This window comes from Falco peregrinus, chromosome Z (genome assembly GCF_023634155.1).
Source record: "Falco peregrinus isolate bFalPer1 chromosome Z, bFalPer1.pri, whole genome shotgun sequence".
Classification (NCBI taxonomy): Eukaryota; Metazoa; Chordata; class Aves; order Falconiformes; family Falconidae; genus Falco; species Falco peregrinus.
Window position 1 is genome coordinate 22,200,902 of NC_073739.1, and position 23,445 is coordinate 22,224,346.

At 39.0% G+C, this 23,445-nt stretch overlaps 1 protein-coding gene and 1 long non-coding RNA gene across 6 annotated transcripts in view; one reads left to right on the top strand and one right to left on the bottom strand.

Moving 5' to 3' along the window:
• Positions 1-23,445, top strand: part of GRAMD2B (GRAM domain containing 2B) — a 43,446-nt gene that overhangs the window by 18,426 nt on the left and 1,575 nt on the right. For 4 of the 5 annotated variants that reach the window (XM_005242537.3, XM_055790944.1, XM_055790946.1 and 1 more), the window contains 12 exons: positions 6,707-6,829; positions 8,838-8,925; positions 9,225-9,291; positions 10,222-10,325; positions 13,828-13,923; positions 14,889-14,960; positions 15,081-15,161; positions 15,854-15,965; positions 17,691-17,813; positions 18,004-18,091; positions 18,530-18,631; positions 20,062-20,155. In XM_005242537.3, the coding sequence (XP_005242594.1) occupies positions 6,707-6,829; positions 8,838-8,925; positions 9,225-9,291; positions 10,222-10,325; positions 13,828-13,923; positions 14,889-14,960; positions 15,081-15,161; positions 15,854-15,965; positions 17,691-17,813; positions 18,004-18,091; positions 18,530-18,631; positions 20,062-20,155 (1,150 nt within the window). The remainder of the gene's footprint in view (positions 1-6,706; positions 6,830-8,837; positions 8,926-9,224; positions 9,292-10,221; positions 10,326-13,827; positions 13,924-14,888; positions 14,961-15,080; positions 15,162-15,853; positions 15,966-17,690; positions 17,814-18,003; positions 18,092-18,529; positions 18,632-20,061; positions 20,156-23,445) is intronic. The other variant, XM_055790945.1, reaches the window with a different exon arrangement.
• Positions 182-23,445, bottom strand: part of LOC129782733 (uncharacterized) — a 34,284-nt gene continuing 11,020 nt past the window's right edge. Inside the window, exons 2-3 of the long non-coding RNA XR_008744794.1 lie at positions 7,807-7,949; positions 182-2,327 (exon numbers count right to left, since the gene is read on the bottom strand). This is a non-coding gene — a long non-coding RNA (uncharacterized LOC129782733). The remainder of the gene's footprint in view (positions 2,328-7,806; positions 7,950-23,445) is intronic.

A 23,445-nucleotide genomic window follows, 5' to 3' on the forward strand; every position in this document is an offset into this window, starting at 1 on the left:
CTCTGTCCTTAACAGCATTGGAGGTTTCTGTTCAGTATTAACTCAAAAATGTCATTCATCCCTTTAATAAAGATACAGCAACACAAACATATGAGATTGCTCACAGGTGAGTGTGTTCCAAGACACAGTTGTGAAACAGAACGCAGGAAATATAACAAGGTATTTAATTTCAGAAATATTAAGTAAGATTCACAATTAGAAAAAATCTTGGTTAGTTCCTCTTTCAGTACTAGCTGATATCAAGATTCCACCTGTGCCTGACCTGTTTCATCCTAGAAATGCACAAAGAAATATGTAGCATATATGTATGTGTGCCCATCCATATGCATTTGATATTCAGTTAATGTACAGCTATCTAACTTTGCCTCCATTATGCCATGTTTGACTGAATTCATGAGAAGAGAATTAGCCTACTCCTTGAACAACCTCGGACAGTTAAATCTCAGTCTGGCTCATACCTATTCATGTTAACAAACTGACCCTTTCCCTCACGCAGGGTTTCACATCTCTGCTTCTTCATTAATGCTTTGCTGCTCTCCATATTCAGTATGATTACATTTGATGGTTGTATATCTGTCATACAACATACATAAGAAATGCCAAACTTCAGAATTGGTTGCTTAGCTTCCTTCACTTTTCAGCCTTAGGTGCAGGCTGTGTACTAAGTATAAGGAATTATACAAATACCAATACATAGATTATGGCTATCCTTAACATCCATTATAGCAGCTGTTAAGCAGCTCTTTGCTCCTTTGTGATTACAGGCTGTGTACTAAGTATACGGAATTACACAAATACCAATACATAGATTATGGCTATCCTTAACATCCATTATAGCAGCTGTTAAGCAGTTCTCTGCTCCTTTGTGATCAAGGTAGCTCTGGCTCATTTTCTGCTTGTTTTGATAGTTTTGGATTCTTGATTATTTTCAAAGTTTGGCTTTCTGTTTGCACGGAAAAAGTGATACTTGGTCTTAGAAGCAGGCTGAATTGTAACAATACTCTGAGGCATGGGTTTTTTAGGAGATCTGTTTTCTCTCATGATCAGTGCCTTGTGCCACATAACACTGGATCATGTCTGTAGAGCTACTGGAGGCATTTTGCTTCTGAGTAACCAGACTTTGTAGAAACATACAACATCTAAATCCTCAACTTGAGCACTTGTTAGTTTGTTCAGTATGGACACCACTGTAATCTGCTATGAAGAGGACAGCTGGAGAGTTTACCATGGAAAAGGTGTTTTCTTCTGTCCAGGGGTGAAATAATTCAACTGTGTAAGGTGTGAAAGAAAACTCATCAGATAAAGCACTCCAGATTCAGATTACGCATCCAAAAAAGGTTTGTTCAGACCAGTGTGGCACAGAAAATATGTTTCGTGGAATGATGGGGCATACCTTCTGAAAGGACTTAAGACTTTAGGCCTAGCAAAGGGAGGTTGAGATGGTTGTTCCTTCAGGGTGTGGTAGGTCAAGGATATAGTCTGTGCTGAGGGAGGAGGCCTCTGACCTGCAGCATGCTTGGTAGGGTGTCCTTTCAAAGCATTAGCACATTTCATCTTATCCCCTTGCAGTCATCTCTGCTTGAGGTATGTTGCCCGTTTGTCTCCTGGATGCTGCCTAGATAGATCCCTTCATCTTGTTCCATCTCGTCTGCTTTTAAGCCTGCCAAAGTCTGTCATCTTGATCTGGGATCCTGGAATGTTTTGAGTCTCTTCCTTTGGCTTTTAGTTTCTGAAAGAATAACAAGTTCCTTTATCTGAATAGATTAATGTCAGGCAGTAAGAACAGCTTAAATAACACTATATCTTAGTATTTAGGCCTTTTGCACATCTTTGATTCCTTTGTCAAATCCTTTTGGTCTGCTAACAGCTGCCCACTAAATCCAACAGCTACTCAACAGAACCAAAAGATACAGAATATCACTGTATTTGTGATGGATATTTCCACATATACATTGTACCAAGCATGATTGTGGACCTGTTTTGCTGACTGATTGCACTTCAAGCAAAAGTGGACTCCAAATCAAATATAAAAATAAATGTAGTTTGTTACAGTACAATAAAGGACAACAGTGTGTATTATGATAAAAGGAAACAGTACTAATTAATATACACAGTACGATAAAAAAGCAATAGGAGCGATGCATCAAATCATTACTGCAAAGGAAAGGTTATACCACCGATTACCTTAATAACATCATCCAGGCCCACACTTTAGCTGGGAAACCCTGTTGCAGCCGGTGTGAGGAGTCTGTCAGTAACTGGGAAGTTCCTGCATGGTGTGTCCATCTGTAGGTGAGTCTTCTGGCCCAGTCACGGAGCTTGCCCACCTTTATATGCAGCAAAGACAAAACCAGCGTACATACCTAGTGTATGCAAGCTTTTAAGTTTGCGCCAAGTGCAGGCATACTCTGTGTCATGATCTGTAGGGTCCACACACGTCAGGGATCTTGGCCAGATGTCCAAGTGTGGTCAAGTTACTGTCACGGCACAGCTGCACGCAATATTTATTGTCCAGATGATCCTGCTCACTTCCTGCCTGTTCAGGGGGCTCAGGACAAGCACCATCTGTTGGATTCGTTGAATGTGATATATAGTTGTCCTTGAGCAACTTAAGCTCGCTGTCCAAGTTAAACAATTCCTAACCAAGTACATGATCAAAGGTGTTTTCATAAGCAGTAATCAATCATTATGTAATAAACTTTCACCAAAGGATGGCAGGGGAGAAATTACTCCACAGTCTTTTGGCTGATAAATTGCAATAATACAGCAGTTGAACTGCTGTTGCAAAATTAATCCTTTCTGTATAAAAGAAACAAAGCAGGATAGCAGGGCTTCTAAGGTAACATGGTGATCCACTATGTCTGCTCCATCCACAGAAGGAATGTTGCACCAATGCTGACTCAGTTAAACCCTAGAGAAATACTGGTTTGGCTGCTGTTTTGCAAGCAATTGAAGTTGTAGCTAACATCACTGGTTACTCAAGATGCTGCCTTCCTCCTGAGTAACTGATGTGCAGTTTGTGGACTGGAGGACTAGTTTGTCCCAGCTTATTGTGGCTTCTGAACTTTTTAGACCTATTATCAGGCAGACCAAGTAGCATGGGTGTTCTTTGGGATGGATCTGAGGAAGCTTTGTAGAAAGGTTTGCGTGGTTGTGGGGAATGAAACACAGTAACCACTGTACAGTTCTAGAGTTTTTAATTTCTCTTATGTATGCCTGAGAAGTGTTCATGTCTGGTAAGACGATATTGGGGTTGTCAAGGACAATGGTTGTTCTCCAAGGCTCACTTTCCAAACTGTGGCTTATTAATACCTGTGTGTCACATTTCTGTTCAATGCTGCTTATTCAACTAGTTTTGAGAGGAGTAGTAAAAAAGTTGTATTTTAGATTAATTACTGTCTTCATTTTTTTTCCTTTTGAAAACTCCCCATTAATGTGACACCACATAATTTTCACAGTCTGTTTTTCAGATCCTAGATAAGATTAGCATGAAATATGAAAACCTTTTGAAGTTCAGAAACTTTCTGCAGTATGAGGAACTTGACACATCTGTCTATTGGAAAGTTGTTGGTTCACAGAAACCATTCAGATTGGAAGAGATGAAGTTCTTCTGACTTTTAAAATACATTGATGAATAATGAACTTCTGAACACTTCATTAGAATGAAACTTAGTCCACTGCATTGGTTAATCTATCTCATAGCATTTTCCCTTTTCTGTGATTTAATCTTAAATTACTCAGTTTGGTTATTGTATTTTTATAAAAGGAAAAGAAACATCTCTTGCAAGAATTTTAATTAGAGTGCTTGCAACTAATGTTTAATTTAACTTGCTTAGATACAAGATATGATCTTGTACCAAGTGTAAGCCTTGGCTTTGAAAATACTCCTTATGATAGAAGTTTTTTATTTAGAAACTAGAGGCAACTTCTCTTTTAGCTGTTATTTTAAATAGGCTTGTTAGTAGTACCAAATACACAATATATGTTCAATTTGAAAAATACTTATTTTCGTATCAAACTCCTGATAAGTCACACAGTTTACATGCTTTGCCCTAATATTTGCAAATACAGTCACATATGTGCAACTCCTGCTCAATGTTGTAGTTAGCATCACTTTGTTTCTTAAGTGCACTTGATCTGATTTTTCTTCATGGATTGCTGACTTTTGTGCTCTCTTTAAAAAGCATTTATGAATCCTGCCTCATGCATGAAAATGGCAAGGAGTACTTTAATTTGCTTGTGACTTGGTGAATGGTATTGTACTGGTTTTAGGTCATACCTGTGATCTTTTCTTCTCCAGAATACAGGTAAGATTATTCTGATAAAGAAACCTACTAGGAACTTAGCTGCTGTGTGGAGCAATAGTTATCAGAACAGTAAAGACAAGTCCTTATGTAGTTTTTCATTATGTGAAGGGGGCACATAATGAAGTGTGAAGGATAGGCATAGCAAAACTTTATCAGCTAGTAGGAATACACTCAAAATCGCTACTGTCAGTGGCATGTGTTACACAAGCCACATTACTCTCCTCATGCCTGAAACGGTTTTGGGGGAAACTCTCACAGTGTTTGGGTACATGCTTCCTGTTCGCAGCTGCAGAAGATGATCCTGTAGAGGTGACCAGACTGGCACGAGATAGTTTAGCATTTCCACACACAACAGTCAGCAGGATTAGCATGCTGAGATGCCCTAGCTCTCTGCCATTTGAAAGCAGCTAGAGGGAATCAGTTGAGACAGTAGCGGTTCAAGAATAGTAGTGGTTGATAGAGAAGACAGGGTAGGAGAGACTCATAGGTTTAACCGTGAAGTTGGGATTAATCTATGGGTGAAGGAAAAGGGAATATGAGTGGTAAGTAAATAAAGCATTTAAGAGCAACAAAACATCTAACCAAACTGGCAGGTGTAAATGAACACTAAAACCTGGGTTACAGGTATTTTTGGAACAAACTTGTAGTATGGAGGTCTGGGTGTGGTACAGGCTGCTTTGATCAGTCTGTAATGTTGCTGTGTAAGAATAGCAGGCTGCCCAAGGTGAAGATGGACACCAGTCAGGCTCCAGACTCAAGCAGCTACATCTTAAAGTACTGCTGTGTTATGTCAAGGCTGTGACTAAGACATTTGCAGGATTTGCAGATTTTTAGAATACAAGCTCCCCTATGCTTCCGAGAAGCACCTTGTGTCTCTCTGCTTAAACAGATTAAAACTGCTTATTTGGGTTTTTCGGGCATAGTTTGTGTTGGCTGAAAATAACCGCTGGTGCCTTGTGGTCAGTCAGGGCTCCTCCAAGAGTGAAGCAGTGGGGAAACCATTGGGTTTTTTCCTTACTGACTTTATTAGTGCTGTAACCCTTTAAATTATACACAGCGCGTGACTTCAGAAGTATCAATTCAGTGCCCCTGTGTTGGGGAGTGCTAAGGGTTGAGGAAGGATGAGGTAGGGGAATAGTTGCTCTATGTAAACATAAGATGCCTAGCACCAGTAAGGCAAAACTCCATGGCTTTTGTCCTGTGAGATAAGCTCTAGTTTAACTGGGGGGTAGGATACCGTCTCATTAGATCGCAATTAAGATGTTGTGAGGTTGGTCTTCTGATTTTACTCACTAAAGTGTAATCAAAGCAATAGATTTTTTTATGCCCTTCTTAAAAGAAGAGAGACCTAAACTAGTCTGGGAACCTCTGTCAGCAAAACTCTTGTCTTAGTAGGAAAAGAAAATGTTTATTGTAAAAACACCATCACATAATGGCAGTGGCTGTGTTGTTGCCATAAAATTTGAGAATTAAACATTATAATGGAAAGCTTCTATAAATAAGGTCATTCAGGCCAGACATTAACTGGCAAAATTGTTTGGCTTTATTTTTAATGCTAAGAGTATCCTGTAGTCTTTCTGAAGCTTTAGTCTTCCAAAGGAGGGTGTGTATATGTATTTGTCATGTCTTATTTTAAGGTGTTGTCATTCTTCAGACTCTGCTATTAATGACAGCTTTTTCCTCTAAATTTTCTGAGTTAACATTTTATTAGAAAATGATGAGAAGAGAAGGCCATGAAAGGCTCTGATGGCACATCTCCTAGCCCTCAGACTCTAGTTCCTTGACATACTTTTCTGAGGCAGTGGCACGTGCTGTGAAAAGGCAATGCACTGTGATGGCACTGCTGCTTTTGTAAAATAAAACCAGTGCTTTTGATACTTTGAGAGGACCCTTTATTGTGAAAATCCTGCAAGTAGACTCTCATAGAATAGATAAATGAGAGGTAAAACAGGACCCAGCTTCCTCTTGCAACCCTGAGTCACAAATAATCTGCTAAGCACTAGGTACTGTCAAGCAGGATGTTTTTCTCCCAGCTTGCCGATCAGATTAATTTTCATTCGTCGTTAAGTCTGAGTACTGAACATGGAATGCAGTTTTCCTAAATGAGACGTTCTTTTTGGAACGGAAGCTTGAGCTACAAATTCTATGAGCACTGAAATATCCATGGCAGTATTTCAATTTTCCTCTCTTCATTGCTGAAATTCCAGTATCAGAACTCAGAATACTGTTCAGATGTATGATACCATCAAGTCAGTAACTGAAAACTTTTCAGGACCTTAACATAAAATATGTAATTTTGTTCTTTAATATGTGCTGTATTGTCAATGTGTTGCAGTGGCATTTGATATCAGTATAAATCCTGCAATACATATTTCTATTTTTTTTTTTTTCCTCTGCAGTTCAGATGGAGAAAATGGAACAGATGAAAAAAGAAAGGCAGGAAAATCACCTACTGTGTTGCTGCAGACCCCTACCACTGAAATGGAATATTTTGATGACCGGAAAAAAGTTGACGGTGCTAGGTAATGTGAGAAATGCTGTGAGTGTTGTTCTAGTCAAATAATCAGAATGGTTACAATCCAATCAAGAAGCTACTCGGGAAACTACTGGCAAGAAACTATGCAAGTAAACAGGTATCAGAGCCACTTTCCAGGGATTTCTGTTACCCACCACAACCAGTCAGACTAGTGGGAATTTAGATTTTGGGCTGGCTTAGATTCCCTGTTTTAGGAAAAAATGCTTTGCACTGCTTGGTGCCACTGCTAGTTATGACCTTTTCACAGTTTGAGTACTGGGCTGTAGCCAGAACTCTTTCATGCTGCAATATTGATTGTCCACGGTAAAACTGTTACATGTGTTAATTTTGGACTCTGTGCTGTATATGGCATCAGATTATTGTAAAGTCTCTGTGAATATAGTCATTCTTCCTTTGTTGGAAACTGGAATGCCTTTGAAACTCTTCTACAAGAAAACAAAATAATACTAAAATCCCACTTGAAATTTTGCATCTGTTCCACTTTGTGAACAGAAGTCAGCAGTCAACCTGACACTGTGGTTTTGGTCACAAGGCAGATATTTAAAAGACATCACTTAATTTCCTGAAACATCTACAACGGGGAGGTATTTGAAGAAATACATGATTACTTTTTTTTTTTTTTACCCCAAACTCTCCTTCCAGTCTTACTTCTTACAATGTAATTGACTGATTGAGTGTGTGCTGGTGAGGGGTTGGCATAAGTGGTTTTTTGTAAGGCTCACTGTTCATTTCTGTTGGACCTGTACTTTACATAAGCACACAAATACACATACACAAGTTTTCTTCTGAGAGACCACCTGAGATATGCAACCGGTCCCCTTGCTGCAGCAATCTTGTTGCACATTCTCTTTCCTAAATCCAGCTATATCACCATTACACTTGAGCATTCTCTTCCTCTCACCCTTACGTTTTTTTACTAGAAATATTGAACCTCTGAAGTCTAGGAAAGTAAAGAAGACTTACTGTGCAGGATAAGGTGCAGTAGTGGAAGCTTTTGTAGCACCTTTCTTTCCCCATTGAATTTTTAGCACATGTTCTTCAGGTCTTTCAGTATAGTGGTCCTGTGTTGTGTTTTTCCTTCTGCTCTTCAGTCTGCATCTGAAGGACTAAAAAATTAGAGCTACCTTATTTTTATAGCCTATTGACATGCTTTTGTTCTGTGCTAAATAGCTCTCAGGGATAATGTTCTTCTCTTCCTGATTTATGAAATACTGTTAGCCCAGCTTTGTTTTTGTTTTTCTGAACAGTCCATGCCATTATGTTCTTCTGTATAAAACAAACAAAACTCGTTTTCCCAGCCATCCAGAGAGACTTTCTTCTGTACTTGTTCTGCTCTAGAGCTGTTGGGTTTTTGGTTGGTTTTCTTTTTCTAGTATGAATGGCTAGAGCTGTACAGGTACAGCTTCCTATATAACTGGCCCTGACAATTCCCTTTCATCTCCGCTAGCATTGCTGGTTGTCTTAATGATTTCATTACATTACACTTACACAGTTCATAGCCATCCTATGACTTACGCACCTGTATTTTATCTCTTTCTTTCCAAATGCACTTTCCAAATTAGTTTATACTTTGTGCAAATTCGTAGCTTTGAGTACACTGCCCTGCACTCTCAGGTACTAAGTTTTATCTTACTTTATCTTTTATTAGTAAGTCACATGCTTAGTGTTAGTATTTCACATGTTACCAAGAACCAAACAAACATGGAGCTAAGCACTGTGATAATTCATTAAGTTGTAAAAATGTCTTGAACTTCTTCTACTTCCTTACAACTACCAATTTAGAATATCCCTTCCAGATTAACAGAAAACCTTCTGTGAGGGCTGGCATGGTTTAAGAATAAGATACACTCCTCTTTGCTGGATAATCCTTGATGAATCAGATAATAGTTACTAAAGAATTAATATGTTTCATGGAAAAGTACGTCCTGTTGCTAACTTTTCAAGGCTAATGAACTGAGGCCAAGCTTATATGGGATGCCTTTTTTGATCTTCAGGACAAAAAGCAGCACAGATAGTCCACTCCTGAACGTCGATATCAAGAGTGACTCCAAGACTGAAAGGAAAAAACGTGCCTCAAATCAGGTAGGGCAGAGTATGGACTTGTTTGTTTATATGTATAGTAGGAGTTAATATGTAGCTACCGTGAAAACCCCCTTGTTTAATAGTTCGTGGTTGTATAAGGACATAGCTTCCATTTTCATCAGAGTCTGGGTAAAGCAGGACACAGACTTAATAGTCACATAGCAAAAATCAGGATTTATTGTAAAACAAGTGGGCAAAATTACAATATATTGGGAGGATAGGAAGTGGAATGGGTCACTTGATTGTAAGACTGTCTAATAAGGTATGTGTCTCTGGGTGTGGGGCTTTTTGTTTTTTAGCTGAAGGCAAATGCACACTTTCATAAGCTGTTTCTAGATGTTCCCATTGATGAGCCACTGAAACAAAGTGAGTATTAACGCCCTTGTCATTGCTGGCTGTGGATCTAAGAGGCTGTTACTCGCCAACTGTGGTGATGTACAAGTGGAACTATTTAAATTTTAAAAACCTTAAACTCCAGCTGCGTAGAGCTACAAGGCCTTCTTCTGCATGCAGTGGGTGTTTTTGTTTTAATCTTGCAAAACTTCAATCTTAGTTGTTGGGAGTCTGTGGGAATCATAACCTGCTTTGCACTTGCAGAGTAACCTAGTGCAACGTTTTTCAGTACTGAAGCTTCCTTACTAAAGGTGTAACTTAACTCAGACAGCACTGGTCAAGTGACTAGCCTGAGTTTTTGCTGTTGATGATGCTTTAAGATTTAAAAAAACTGGTAGGAGAAGGACTTAAAATGTTTAAAGATTCTGCTGTTCCCTGTGGTAGTAGAATTCAAGTGAATTCTACATAGATACTTCTAACATGTTTCTGGAACGGAATACAAAGAAAAAGGTTCATGGGTGAGAAATTATTTGTTCAATGGCTGTGAAGTAAAAGCTGTATTACTTCATGTGTGTTGTTCCTCGGTTGGTCATCTAGTCCAGACAACTGCTGTAGAGCTAAAAGTTGATGTTGCCTGAAAACTAGTAAAAAAGTTTCTAGGAAGCTAGGTAGTACTCTCCCAGAAAGTATTCTTGGCTTCTTTGAGCCAGTTGTATGTTATTACACATTTTGGTCTTTGTCTCTCATATATTTTGATTCTAAACTTAGGCCTGTGAAATCTTCTGAGCTTGTCAGTATTAGTTAAACTTACTGAATATTTCAAGGTTTGACAATATTTATTGAAAGGTATAAACCTAAACATACTATGATTTTGCAAAAAAAGAGCAAAACAAAAGCCAAACTGGTAACAGTTGGCTTGAATTTTAGTTACCTTAAAGATCATAGAGTATCTATTTCTTTCAGGTTTTACCTGTGCTTTGCAGAAAGAAATTCTGTACCAAGGAAAGTTATTCCTTTCTGAAAACTGGATTTGCTTCCATTCGAAGGTTTTTGGTAAGGACACTAAGGTCAGTAAAATCTTTGTGTACAGAACAGCAATGCTGTTCCTTAACAATCTGTTATTAATCAGAAGTTCACATTATTATGCAATGCTGGAATACTAATACTTCTAAGTATTATTGAATACGATCACTGTTCAGAAGTGATGCCCAAAAGTCACTGTAGAACTGGAGCATTATTACTATTAAAGATCGAGTCTCTGTCTTAAGGACTTCCTATCTGAAAAAAATAGATGAAACGAAAGGATCTGATATGCAGCAGTGAGGTCATTGCCAAGCCCATGTAGCACAAACTGTACAAAAATCTCTTACTTGGGCTAAGTATGGAAAAGAGGAGGAGGGAAGGCTGAGAAGTATAAGGACTATGAGACTGTAGTTGGAGAGCTAGAGGGAAGAATCAAGCATATTAAGACAATGAAAGAGGGAGAGCTAAAACTGGCTTCCGAGTTGAGTGGCAAAGATCTTTGAGGTATTCTTCTAGCACTCCTGCATAAACAGAGAATGGGGAAAGAAAAAATAGTTTGCTAGTTTTTACTTGTGAGCCTCAATTGAAGAGCAGAAATGGGACATGAACAGTTGGGAAGATCCTAATTTACAAGGTCATATACTCTTTTTTTTTTCTTTTTTTTTTTCTTTCTTTTTTTGGTGCAGATACAACCCACCTAAGTCTTGGGTCCCCTGTGGTAAACGCTATGCTTACAGATAGAAATAAAGCCTTTCCAAAAAGATTTGTGTTCTGTTTCTGTTGATCTGGAGCTTTTGGAATGGTTTTGTTTCCATAAACTGTGCTTTGTTTTTGAGCTTTTATTGGAAAGCAGCTCGGTTTGCTGCAAGGATTTCTTTGGCTTCTTTCTCAAGTACGTCCTTGAACAGAGTTCCTGGTTGGATCCAGACCTTTGTCAGTAAATTGGGTGCTGAAACCAGTTTAGGAGTTGAGAGTATCTTACTTCTCTGCTGTCAGTTGTTTTGGTGGAACGACATCTATCTTTGAAGGGGCTTTTGAGAAGGTGGAGTAATTTAAAAATGCTTAAAATTATTAACAACATGTTGTTCATAGTGAACTTTTAGATTATTGTGTTTTACTGCTTGGCCCAAGAAACGGAATTATTGTTGAATCCTAGTTAATGGGTCCTGTTAGTCATAGGCAGTATGTTAATGTAAATGGTGTGTATGTCAATGATACTTCCAGTTATCTCCCCCTGCCCCTGCAACACATGCTTAAGGCTTTGTTCAGTCACATAAAGCAGGCAAAAGTTTTTAGGAATACCATTAATAAAAAGCAGGAAGGTCAGGGATATAATGAAAAATGAGGTAATGGGAGGGGGAGAAGGAAATTAAGCTTCACAGGAAAAGGCACGTTCTTAGCAGTCAAATACACTGATAAAGTTTCCAAGACACAAAACTGCTATTGCTTAGAACTTGTAGAACAATTTAAGCTCTAGTGATTAAGTGTTGTACTGTGAGAAATAGCAGGTCTACACGTTCTAATAAATTTTTCAATGTGAATTCTTCTACCTGCAGATTTTTTTTTTTATTGAAAGCTTTGGGGGAGGGAATAGCCATGCAAGCCAGGAGACTGTTTCTGCAGTGTAAACACTGTGCATATTCAAAAATAAAAGATTGCATCTGCAGGATTCAATAGGCTTTGAAAGACATCACTCTCTTTCCAGGTAGTTCTGGTTTGGCTATATATACTGGCCTTGAGTCTTTCCTGGAGCTAACATTGTCTTACACATTTTAGTTGCTTTCCAAGTTGCCTGCAGGTAAACCTTGTTTCCTGAAATAATTATTGTTGCAGATAGCATGTTAACATCTTAATCTGGTGCTGGGGTAGCAGTGCAATAAGCAAGTACCTAATCCTACTGAAGTACACTTCAATCTTGATTGCAGTAATGTTATCCATCAAAATAACATGCAGTAGAATGCCATTAATATCTCTGATTTAAAGTTCTTTGAGGTGAATGGAACCAATAAGAAAATTTTTAAGTTGCTTTTTTTATCGTTACTGTTTAGTGGCATTTCTGCTGAAAAATCTTCTGGTTTGCTTATGTTTTGGTTTGTTGTTTCATTTTGCCTTTTTAAAGCCACACAGATTCTGTTCTAGCTACCTGAAGATCCTGGGGGTTTCCTATCAAACACGCATCATAGCTGCTCCCTTCTTCCTACTCCCAGGAAAAGTTGTTTTGAAAAGTGTTGAAAAACTTTGTGAATGATACGATGTCCACTTTAAGAAGAAAAGATATAGTGGAGGAGCTGTTTAATTACCCATTTTCAAAAGACTAGTCTTATGAAGCTGGACAAATAGAGGTGACGTGTTAAAAAATCAATAGAACAAATGATGACCAGTTTTACAGATTCTAAGACAGAGGACTGGGATTGAAAGTAACTAAATTAATATGCTTTGGAGTTTTTCTGCCAGCACACTTCTTTAATGAAACTACCAAGTAAAGAGCCAAGTTTCTAGCCCTTAGGCTACAAGCAGATACTTGACTAGCCATGCTTCAACAGTGGTTGTCACTCTTGCACCCAGATTAACGTACACAAATACTTTGTTACCTAAAACAGTTTTTCATTTCATTACTTTGTGTTGCTGTTCTGAAAAAAAGTTAGCAATGTTTTATGAAACTGTGTAACACAAAGTAACTTCATTCTCTTTCTGCACTGGTGGTTTTGATGCAGTGCTGTGATTGCTCCTTGAACAATCTTTGGACACTTTGAATGTCGCTTCCAAATTTCTCAGGTAGTTGTGACAGTGTGTGCCAAAGGAATATTGAACAGGAATTGTATATTAACCATGTGTATCCAGGATTATTACATTTGCCTAACTTGCTAAGCTGTAGGCTTCTCAACTGAAAGTCAAACCAGATAATCTGTTATTATAAAGAACTGAAATACTCTGAAATTTAGCAGGCATTAAGCTAATGAAACTGGATGTAAAGCAGGAAGGAAAACTGAGAACTTTTAAATGTAAATGTAGACAGTCTGGATGGCACACACAGGAATCAGTTTAAGTCGGTCAGTGGGTCTATGGGTCTATATTTTCAACATTACTGAAGGATGAGCTGTTTACTCAGCTGCTTGTTGCAGGCTAAAAGGTCTAAGTATGGAGAAGAATTCTGTGTTCATTCTTCAACAAGCCTCTGGTTTGATGTGTTCCAAAATGTTTTGTTTCTAGACAAAGAAGCCTAGCTTTAAAACTGGTATGTTCTACAGTACACTGAGCTCATAGTCTTGTAAGAGCCAGAAGGGATCAGGAAAGACAGACGTGAACTAAAGCCTGGATTAGCATCTGATAAAAACAGAAATAAAAACAGTTAAGAGGCAGTAATAATCTGAAACCATACCTGTTCCATGTGAAATATTAGTAATCAGGGATGTAGTAGAGAAATCTTTAAATGAAGAGTGTTGAAGATCTGGTTTATCACATCTGGTAGGCTGGCTCCTTGTGAAAGATCATGTAGGTTTGTATGTGCATACTGGTACTCTTAACACTACACTGATCTTGTTTCAGATTAGTATACCTGCGCTCTCTGTGACGCTTTTGAAGAAGACCAAAACTGCCCTTCTTGTGCCAAATGCTCTGATCATAGCAACAGTCACAGATAGGGTGAGTACTAGTAGAGGGTGAAGCTATTGCACTCTGCTTGCTTTCTTTTTCATTTTTTTTCTGCCTGTTCTTTTTTTTAACTCCCTCCTCAACAGTAATAGGAGGGATTCTTGAAAGTGCCAAGTGGCCACTTAAACAGTTGGCATTTAGACTTTGAACTTTGGAGAATCTGGTTTCCTAGGGGATGATTCTAGCCTCTTCTGCTAATTCTCTTGTGACAAGCAAGGACCCTTTTTTTTCTTCCTCTTACTAACCCTCTGTCTTTGGTCTTTGGATCTGCACTAAAAAAAGCTGTGTAGAACTTTGTAAGAAAATAAGAAATGGAATCTCTGGTTTTCACCTGCTCTCTGTAATCTATCATCCCCATTCTCCAAGACTGCTGTGTAGTTGCACTGGGGGAACTGAAACAGCTGGGTCATGAAGTGTGTGTGCAGAGCATTATCTGCCTTGTTGGCAGCTCTGACATATTCTTTCATGTACTTGGGTCTCTTACCTGACCAGCAATACCATAGATGCACAAAATACATATGCTTAGTGATATTCAGGAATAGTAATTGCATCAATCAGTAGAAGATATGATTATCCTAAGAGCAGCTTTAGGCCAGCCCATTTTCATTGCCCAAACATTTTGTGGATGCAGGAGACTGTAAAAAAAATGAGTTGTGGTTCTTTGGGGTTTTGTTTGTAGTTTTTTAAGAGGTAAGTATAACATAATGTGCAAAGTCTTCCTAAAAAAAGAACAGATCTGGACTATCCTCTGGTTTCTGCAGCAGGACATAGTAACTTTTATGGGCCTGTTCTGTGTTCTTTGTGATTAACCCCAGGTCATAGGCTTAAAAGGGGTGGAGGGTTTTCCTGCTCTACAAAAGTTCTTGAAAACAGTTACTTGATCAGCAAAATCACTTATTTTTGAAGTTTGTACTGTATGCTTTTCTCAAACAGTTTTGGAACTTTTGTTTTTTCAGTACATGTTCGTCTCCTTACTCTCCAGAGATACTACCTACAAGCTATTAAAATCTATCTGTAGACATCTTGAGGTAAGTACTAATGGGAGTGAAGATGATACATAGCTTTGTGTTCCCTATTACCACTTTTCTGCTTTTAAATACTGGATAGTTTCTGAGTATGTTCCTCGTTAACACTGCTGCTTTTTTCAGGATAAAAGCATGGGCAACAGTCCAAATCCCTCTTCTGCAGAAAACAGCTTCAGAGCTGATCGTCCTACAACTCTGCCCTTGGTAAATGGCTTAGATGTTGGTTCTTTTGTTGCATGGCAGCTTTCATTGCAAATACCATTTATGTCTGAAGAAAGGCAACTGAAGGAAATAATGACATCTGTCTTCTAAAACTTCCACGATTTTTTTAACATTGGGAGGGCAGTAGGAATGATTAGCATTAAGTATATTTCATCTGATCACATGCAGTATGTATACGTGTGTGCCCTTTGGATATATTCCAAGGTCTATGTGCTCTGCATATCTCTGTTTAACAGTCAAGTTTCACAGTGCTCTGTAGTAACTTAAAGTTGCTTTTCTGACTGCCATGACACTTTTTGAAGTGTTTCTAGTTGCAGTCCTTCCTCTGTGAACCAGTTCAGACATCTGAAAGACATGCAGGCACATTTGATGACCAGATTCTAATTCTAGTAATGCCTGTCATGGACATCTCAGTTGGTTTAATTGAAGTGTCTTTCTTCTCTACACAGGCTTATTATCCTCACTTAAACAGTGGCAGGGGATGAGGCTTGAATTGATCAGAGGGACTTAATTTGCTAACTTGATCTCTACAGCTTGATAACAGAGATTGTTCATGGTTTAACAGTTTTAAATCTGTAATTATTGGTTCAGTTTCTAGAGGAAGGTCAGAGGAAATAAGGTTGATTGGATTTAGAACAGAGCTGAGCTTTCTTGTGATGCTTTCTCCCCATCAGGATTTCAATGAAGACTATTCTGATCTGGATGGAATAGTGCAGCAGCGGAGGCAAGAGATGGAAGAGTCCAGCAGCACAGGCTCACAGACCCCAGAGCTGGAATGCTTCCAAGGTGAGTGAGATTGTGGAGGCCCAAGAAGATGAGAACGGTTTAGCTCTCAGTTTTGCTTCTCTAATCCCCTCCTGATGTGAAATATACATTGTCCACAGTCCTGGAGAATTGTGTGGTTTTCCAGGTCTTCCTCAAAGCCGTGTTAGCTGTGTTTCTATTATTTTGTCCCTTTGCAATCCAGACACAGGCAATGACTTGGTCAGCAGCGGATCTGACTTGTCATTACTGCTTCCAGTTTTTTATTCATGTACTATTTGCTCCCTACATCCCCCATGAGTTATGCTAGCAGAGATAGTGTGGGAGATGTTCCTCATTTTAAAAAAAGAAAAACAAGCAAACAAAAACCTCTAAAGTCATTTAAGTCACAATGTAACTTCCTTTAATCTGTACAAATCATGTCCTTTACTGTGGTGGCTTTTGGTCATCAAAAAAGTTATTTTTGATATGTGGATTTGTGGGTTTGTTTTTTAAACCCTCACTTTATTCTTTGCAGTTAAGACACTTGAAGATACTGTCCAAAGTTGTTCTTAACAGTGCTCTTTGTAATTTAATATGCCTCAAGTTATTCACCTAATTAGCAGGAATGCTGTGTAGAAACTCACTGCATGTAAGTTCATAAGTACAGCAGAACTTGTTTTATGTAGCATATATTGAATGTTAATAGAAAAAGCTAAGGTATTATTCTGTTGTAGAATTAATACATATTAACATATTAATGTGTTGTTATGTTACTACTCCAGGTTCCATGTTGACTATAAAATTATTTGTAGAAAAAGAAACATTTACTGTTAATTTTAAATTAAACACTATCATTTTTATAACTGTTTTCTGTCACATTAGTTTTAATTAACTCTTCTTTTTCGCTGTGTGCCTTTTCTTCAGTGATATGATTTGGGGCTGTTTGCTTTCATTGGTCTTTGGTATTTACTGTGCGCATATTTTTAATTGTTTGGTGGCATCTGTGAAACAGTAACTAAATCGTGGTGTCATCACTTGCCACATGAATGCTTCTGAATAATGATTTAATTTCCTGTGTTACTTCCTTATGGCTAATAACTACTTCAAACCTTTCCATTTTCCTTTTCCATAAATAAAAAACCAACATGCAGTTAAAGAATCACCCTAGGAAGAAGAACTGGGGAGGGGAAGGGGGGTACATCTGTCAGTTGTGATTCTGTTTCTTGTGCATCGTTCAAGCAGTCCAGGGTGCAAGTAAAGCATGAATAAAACTGAGTGCGACTGAATTTTTCTGTCCTATCTCTTTCAAGAGCTATCCACATTTAAAAAACAGGAAAGAGAACTGTAATCTTTTTAAAGTAACAATGCAGTATCTCCATTTGATGTTGCTCTTAAAGTCACTTGGAATCATTACTATAGCATAGTCAGTCCTTTTGAGAGATGACTTTTGTGCCTGTATAATCTTCTGACTGGAAATTCAGTGATAACCTTCAAAATTTGTACAGGTTGCCATCCTTCAAAGGATCTTAAAATGTAAATGCATCATCCTTTTCCAGTCCAGGTGATGCTTTATATTTTGTGATAATGTGGAATTACACATTACAATAATGTGTTTTAAGATTACTAAACCAAATGCTGCTTTCTGTCCAAGTACAGAAATGCACTTTTTAAAATCTTCTTCTTACCCTATTCCTCGACTAACCTAAGCGACCGACAGCTTCCTTTGACTTCATATTTCATCATTATTAAAAATCTTGCTTTTGACAGATTATCATGTTGTTGAGACACAGACTCACTTGAAAGTTTCCAAGACTGAGGCAAAGTCTCTCCGCTCAGATGCACACAGTAAACGTGGACCTGATGGAAAAGCCCGAAACAGTCCTCGAAATGGTAAGGAGTCAAGACCATATCTTCAGCTGGAGTTAGCAGGGATAAGTTTGCATAGTTATGTCAGTTCATGTAATTTGGAATAACTTTCTTGTTTATCCTTATGTTTATATTATCCATTGCATGCTTCTAAAAATGATTTGTGTGCCATGTCTGCTTTGATCAAAGTAACGCTTGGTTCTTGTCCTCGTAGGCCATTCTGAAGCCTTCAGGTTCTTCCACAAAGTGAAGACCCAGAAGCTCTTATCTCTGAACCATGTACTTATATTTTATGCAGTTCTGTAAGTTAGCAATTAATACCAGTATTATCAAAATACTATGATTTTTTTATGTATACATAGATTAGTGCAATCTAAGCTTCACTTGAAAAAAGGAAGCCATTGAGAATTGTGGCTTTTATAGTTCTCAGAAGTAGAAATGCTGGGGCAGGCTTACCTAACAGGCCTTTCGCTTTTAAAAGCAAAGGGTCTTCTGGTTCAGGATGTGTTAAAGACTAACTACTTGCAAGTTCAGTTTACATGTCACTTAGCAAAGCCATACTCAGGGCTGAGATTTTCATAACTGATTGCCACTTACGGGTATTCCTGAGGTGTTTCTAAGAATGATACTGTTATTATTCAACATGTGCAAGTAACAATTTAAATGGCTTTTAACATTAAGTTTGTCAAGTACCTTTAAAGTTTTGATTAACTGATGTACCTTATTTTCCTTTCTTACAGGGTTTGTGTATTAATATTTTCTACCTTCTACATGAGATACAAAATCAGTGTCCTGGAGGAACGTATTATTTCCATCACATCCTTTGATTCACATATTAAGGAGTAAGATACGCACTATAAAATTCGGGAAATCTTCTTCCAGTATTTGTCATGCTCATCTATTTTCCTTGGAAACCACTGTCATATTGTAGTGCCCTTGTGATACGTCAGTGTGCTGTAGTTCTTGTATCTGTACTAGCCTCATCTCACAGCTTTCTGTTTAAGACTTTCAGTAAAAATGTGATATGTCGTGGTATACTACTGCCTTGAGAATGTTTCATATAGCTGTGAGTAACTTCAGTGTAAACTGTGGAAGTGATCAGTTCCTTTCCAGAGCAACGATTCTGTGGAAAAGGTATAACTTCTGTCTTTACTCTTGATGTTATTTGATTAGCCGAAGATGACAGAAGTTACTTCATAATCTTTGGGCTAATCTGACTTGCTTGTATAATGTTTGCTAAAGCTTTGGGCTGCTTATATTCTCTTTAGAAATTGATATCCTGTTTTACTAAAATAAAATAAACCAAATCCACACCACAAAACCAAACCAAAACAAAGAAAACCCCAAACACACCAAGGGAAGGTTCTTTGTGTATTTGAAGAGGAAATAGGGAAAGGGGCCATGGTTCCATAGACAGTCCCATTCTGTAGCTAGAGTCATAGATATTGTCTGCCCCTGTGTTTTTACTTTTTTTTTTCAATCTCCAAGTTGCATGGGTAGGCAGTGCAAGGGGCATACACCACAGCAGTATGCCAAGCTTCCTACTCCTCTCTGAGGGCAGAAGGTAGTTAACTGGATACTGCTGAGAATACTAATCAGTTCATTCAACATTAAATTTTGCATTAACTCTTCTCCCCTTCTTATACGTGATTTTTTCTGAGCTGGTCTGAAAAACATGTCTTCAAAAGCTATTTGTAAATCTCTGTGCAAGACCTGTAGCCACCTGCAGCCTGAGTGGCAATGCTGATAGCTGGAGAAGCACCACCTGAAAAACAGGGAAAATAAACTCCAAAGAGCTGTACCAAGACTGGGTGGAACTATCGCTAAGAGCAGGCAATGTCAAAAGCCATTTTCCCACTTCTGGCATGTTTTTATTAACAGTATGCTGTGTCCCTCTTCTGAAGCACTCTTACAGGAGAAGGGCCTGGGTTTTGCTGCTCTGATCTCAAACAGTACAAGATAAAGGATGATCTAATGTGCACTTCTACAGTGTCAAGGGGTTGGACTTTTTGATTTCCTTCAAGTCACGGGACATGGAACTTAATGCAACTTTTCAACTTATTGCCAGTGGAAATAGCTCTAAAGTTTTCTGTCTAAACTTCTGGAGAATGAGACCACATAAAGAAAGAGTGCATAAGTGACTGAGGCCTTTGTTTCTGTAAACAAGTACAGTTTACAATGTTGCCACTGTATTCCCATCTACATGTATCTCTCAGTTCTGTTTTACTCTGTTTTGCTTCTGTCACACTTACTTCTTTATTCTGTTTGACAGACGTGCAGGGCACCAAGGTTTGGGATCTCATCTGCAAATTAATGCTGATGCCCTTTGTGATGAGTTAACTGCTAATCTTATAAAATTGGAAAAGGTAACTTCCTATGATATAATGCAAATTCTGACACACTAACCCGGTTCTTGCGGAATTTCTATAGTCTGTTATTTTGAAAAGTGCCAAATTACCCCCAGATTTGGTACAAGAAGCTGACATGTTTTCCTAGACAAAGGACTGGATTTTGGACTACAAATTAGCACAAGTACAAGCACTGGTATGCGTAAATGTTTTGCCTTTTGCTGAGGCTTACAACCATGAATACTAATAAATGTACACTTCAGGAGTGATTATTGCATGTAATGATTTCAGTGAGGGATTATTGTCCATCAAGGCTAAGGATTCTGAACTTAACCTTTATTACTATTTGATGAACTTTTTTGTCTGCGGCTTTTGTTTGAGATTATGGGGGGGGTTAATTATTATAAAGAAAAACAATGCTGGCTTTCATGTGTGGTCAGCTTCTTCATATGAAGTGGCTGGAATCTGCCTGTTTTGGTGACACAAATGCTGCTGCACCAATTTTGTAATTCCAAATATTCCTGGCATTTAGTTTTTACTATACTCTAATTGCTAAAGACTTAAATTGGAAACCTATGCAAAACAAAAGTGGGTGTGCAGACTTTATTTCCATTTTAGTTGTTGTGGTGGGCTACTCTTGGCCAGCAGTCAGACACACAGCCAACTGCTCTCCCCCTTCCTAGCAGGGCAGGGGGAGAAGGTAGAATGAGGAAGCTCATGAATTAAGGTAAAAGCAAGGATGTTGCTTACCAGTTACTGTTGCAGGCAAAACAAATTTGACTTGGGGAAAATCAATTCAATATAGTACCAGTTAAAATAGATCTGGGTAGTGAGAAACAAGGACAAACGATACACCACTGCCTTTCTTCCCCCCTGTCCCAGGCTCAGTTTCACTCCCACTCCCAACTCCTCACCCCATTCCCTGCCTCCAAAGTGGGGCTGGTAGGCTGTTACAGAAAGTAACTTTCTGCTGCACCTCTTTCCCCATTTTCCCCCTGCTGCAGGTGGGCTCCTTCAAGGGCCTCCGTGCTTTGGAAAGTAACCACCTGCTGTGGCATGGGTTCTCCATGGGCTGCAGCACGGACATCTTCTCTGCCATGGAGCACCTCCTCCCCCTACTCCCTCTCAGACTCTGGTGTTCCTTCTGCTGTTTCTCACCATCTTACTCTGCTCCTGTCTCTGTTTGGTGTTTTTCCCCTTTTTTGAATATACTTTCCTAGAGGCTTGACCACAGTCTTGGCTGAGGGTCTCAGTTGTGCCCCTGAAGTGGGTCCATTGGAGGCTGCTGGAACAGCTGTATCCAGCACAGGGCAGCCCCTGCCCTCTTCCCATAGCCACTGCCCCTGCAGCCCCCTGTCCTGTCCCCCCACCCCCAAACCATGACAGCTGCACACAATACAGGTGCATGAAATGTTACATGTTGGGAACATGTACACTGGCCAAGCATCAAAAAAAGTATCAGTGGAGCAAATCCAAAGGTTACTTGAATTCCTGTGTGCTTAAGTCACATAAGATATTTTTGCACTGTTTCTAAATCAGAGTGCATGCCAAGGTCTTTTAAAACCTTTTTTTTTTTTTTTCCCCCCTAAACAAAGTTTCTCAAGTAGCATAAAGCTAGGGTTACATAAGATCACTGTTTACCTGTGTGGCGTGGGTTTTACAAATACTGCCAAAAAGAGGTTTCGCTGCCCAAACCTCCACCCCCTTGGCTGTGGTGGAAGTCTAGAATAATGCTAGCTTAACTCCTCTGTATGCTCTGGATGCTAAGAATATGAATACAGATGAAAATACTTACCAGAGGATTAGCAGATACAATCTTTAGCCAAATTAGGTCATTTAAGAGGTCACTGCTTTCCAGCTGTCTGGGACAGGCTGGCAAGATGGCTCATGAGAGATGTCGTTTCAGTGGGAAGCTTGCCAGCCAGCCCTTTGCAGCAGGGCTAGGCACTTTCCCACTCCCTTATATAGTCTTTGCTTGGAGACATAGTAAAAAGCAGCTGGATGATCAGATCATTCAGTTATCCCCAGAGAAGAGGCCCTCTGTCCTGAATTAGAGTCTTAAGTCAGTGCTTTTTTCGTTTAGTGTCTACAGGATTGGACCCTTTAAGTCTTCCCTTGTATTTGCCGAATACTCAAGAGACAATCAGCTACTATGCATACAGGCTAAATGAGTATTGCCTGTAGCTGCATATTGTCACATCCCAGTCCTGTCTAATCTAGATGAGCAGTGGTTAGAACAGGATGTTTGTACTGCAAAACTGGTAGAAATCTAACAGCTTTATGTTCTCGGAGCAAAGTTACTGCTTAACTGTTTCATATGCCTTAGTGAAAAGTGCTAGTAGTTGACAGCAGCTGGCTTCAGCAGCACAGGTGGCATTGACAGTTCCGGTGTAACTTGTTTCTCACCTCGTTTCCTGTGCAACTGCAGCATTGTAAGCTAAGAGCACAGGCATTATCTAGACTAGAAATTATTCTCCAGTTAAAAAGCGTTCAGTGCAATATGTTGCAATGACTTTTTCAGTGTGACCTTGAGCTTTTTGCAAGCTCAGCTTCATACTTGGAGTTGCCATGGCTTAGCAGAATTTTGCTTTGGCATTTAAGTGAATTTAACAGGTTGTTAAAATGCACCATGTCTATCAGAGTGTAAAGTGTTAAACTGGGGGAGGGAAAACGTGGCCTAATGTTACTCATTCCCTTATTCTAATGTAGCTTGTTAAAAGGAAAATCCTATGTATGCATTAAGTGACTCTTGCAAAATTAGGTGCTTCTTCCTGTGCTCCTTTCCCCAAAATGCCCCACTTGAAAAACGTGTGCATCTGGGCTAGAAATGAGGTAGGATTAAGAAGTGGTATCTGTGAACAGGAAGTATAATGGCTCCTCAAATTAAAGCCTGAAAGTATCTGTGACTAAACCTTCTGCAGCCAGTGACTGCTAGTTACTAAGATACAGAGAACACGTGTGCCAGGGAATGTGACCCACTATATTCCCCCCTCTCTGCTTTTAAGGACAAGGAGATGAAAGATAAATAGGCTTTGTAAAATGGGTCTGTGCAAATCATCTTTGAGGATCTGACTGGCTGGTGTTGCCTTCAGTGTAACTAAGGAAAGATAACCCACAAACAATACACTGAACCAGGCAAATGGGACATACCTGCTAATGGTTAAAAGACCTTATTTCGCTGCGTACGCCTCATAGGCAACTGTGTAGCTGAAACTCTTACAAAATTGTTTGAATTATTCACTTAAACCTGAACGGCAACTTTGAGGCTCTTAATGGGTTTTGATCAGATTCAAAATAATTGGGTTTCT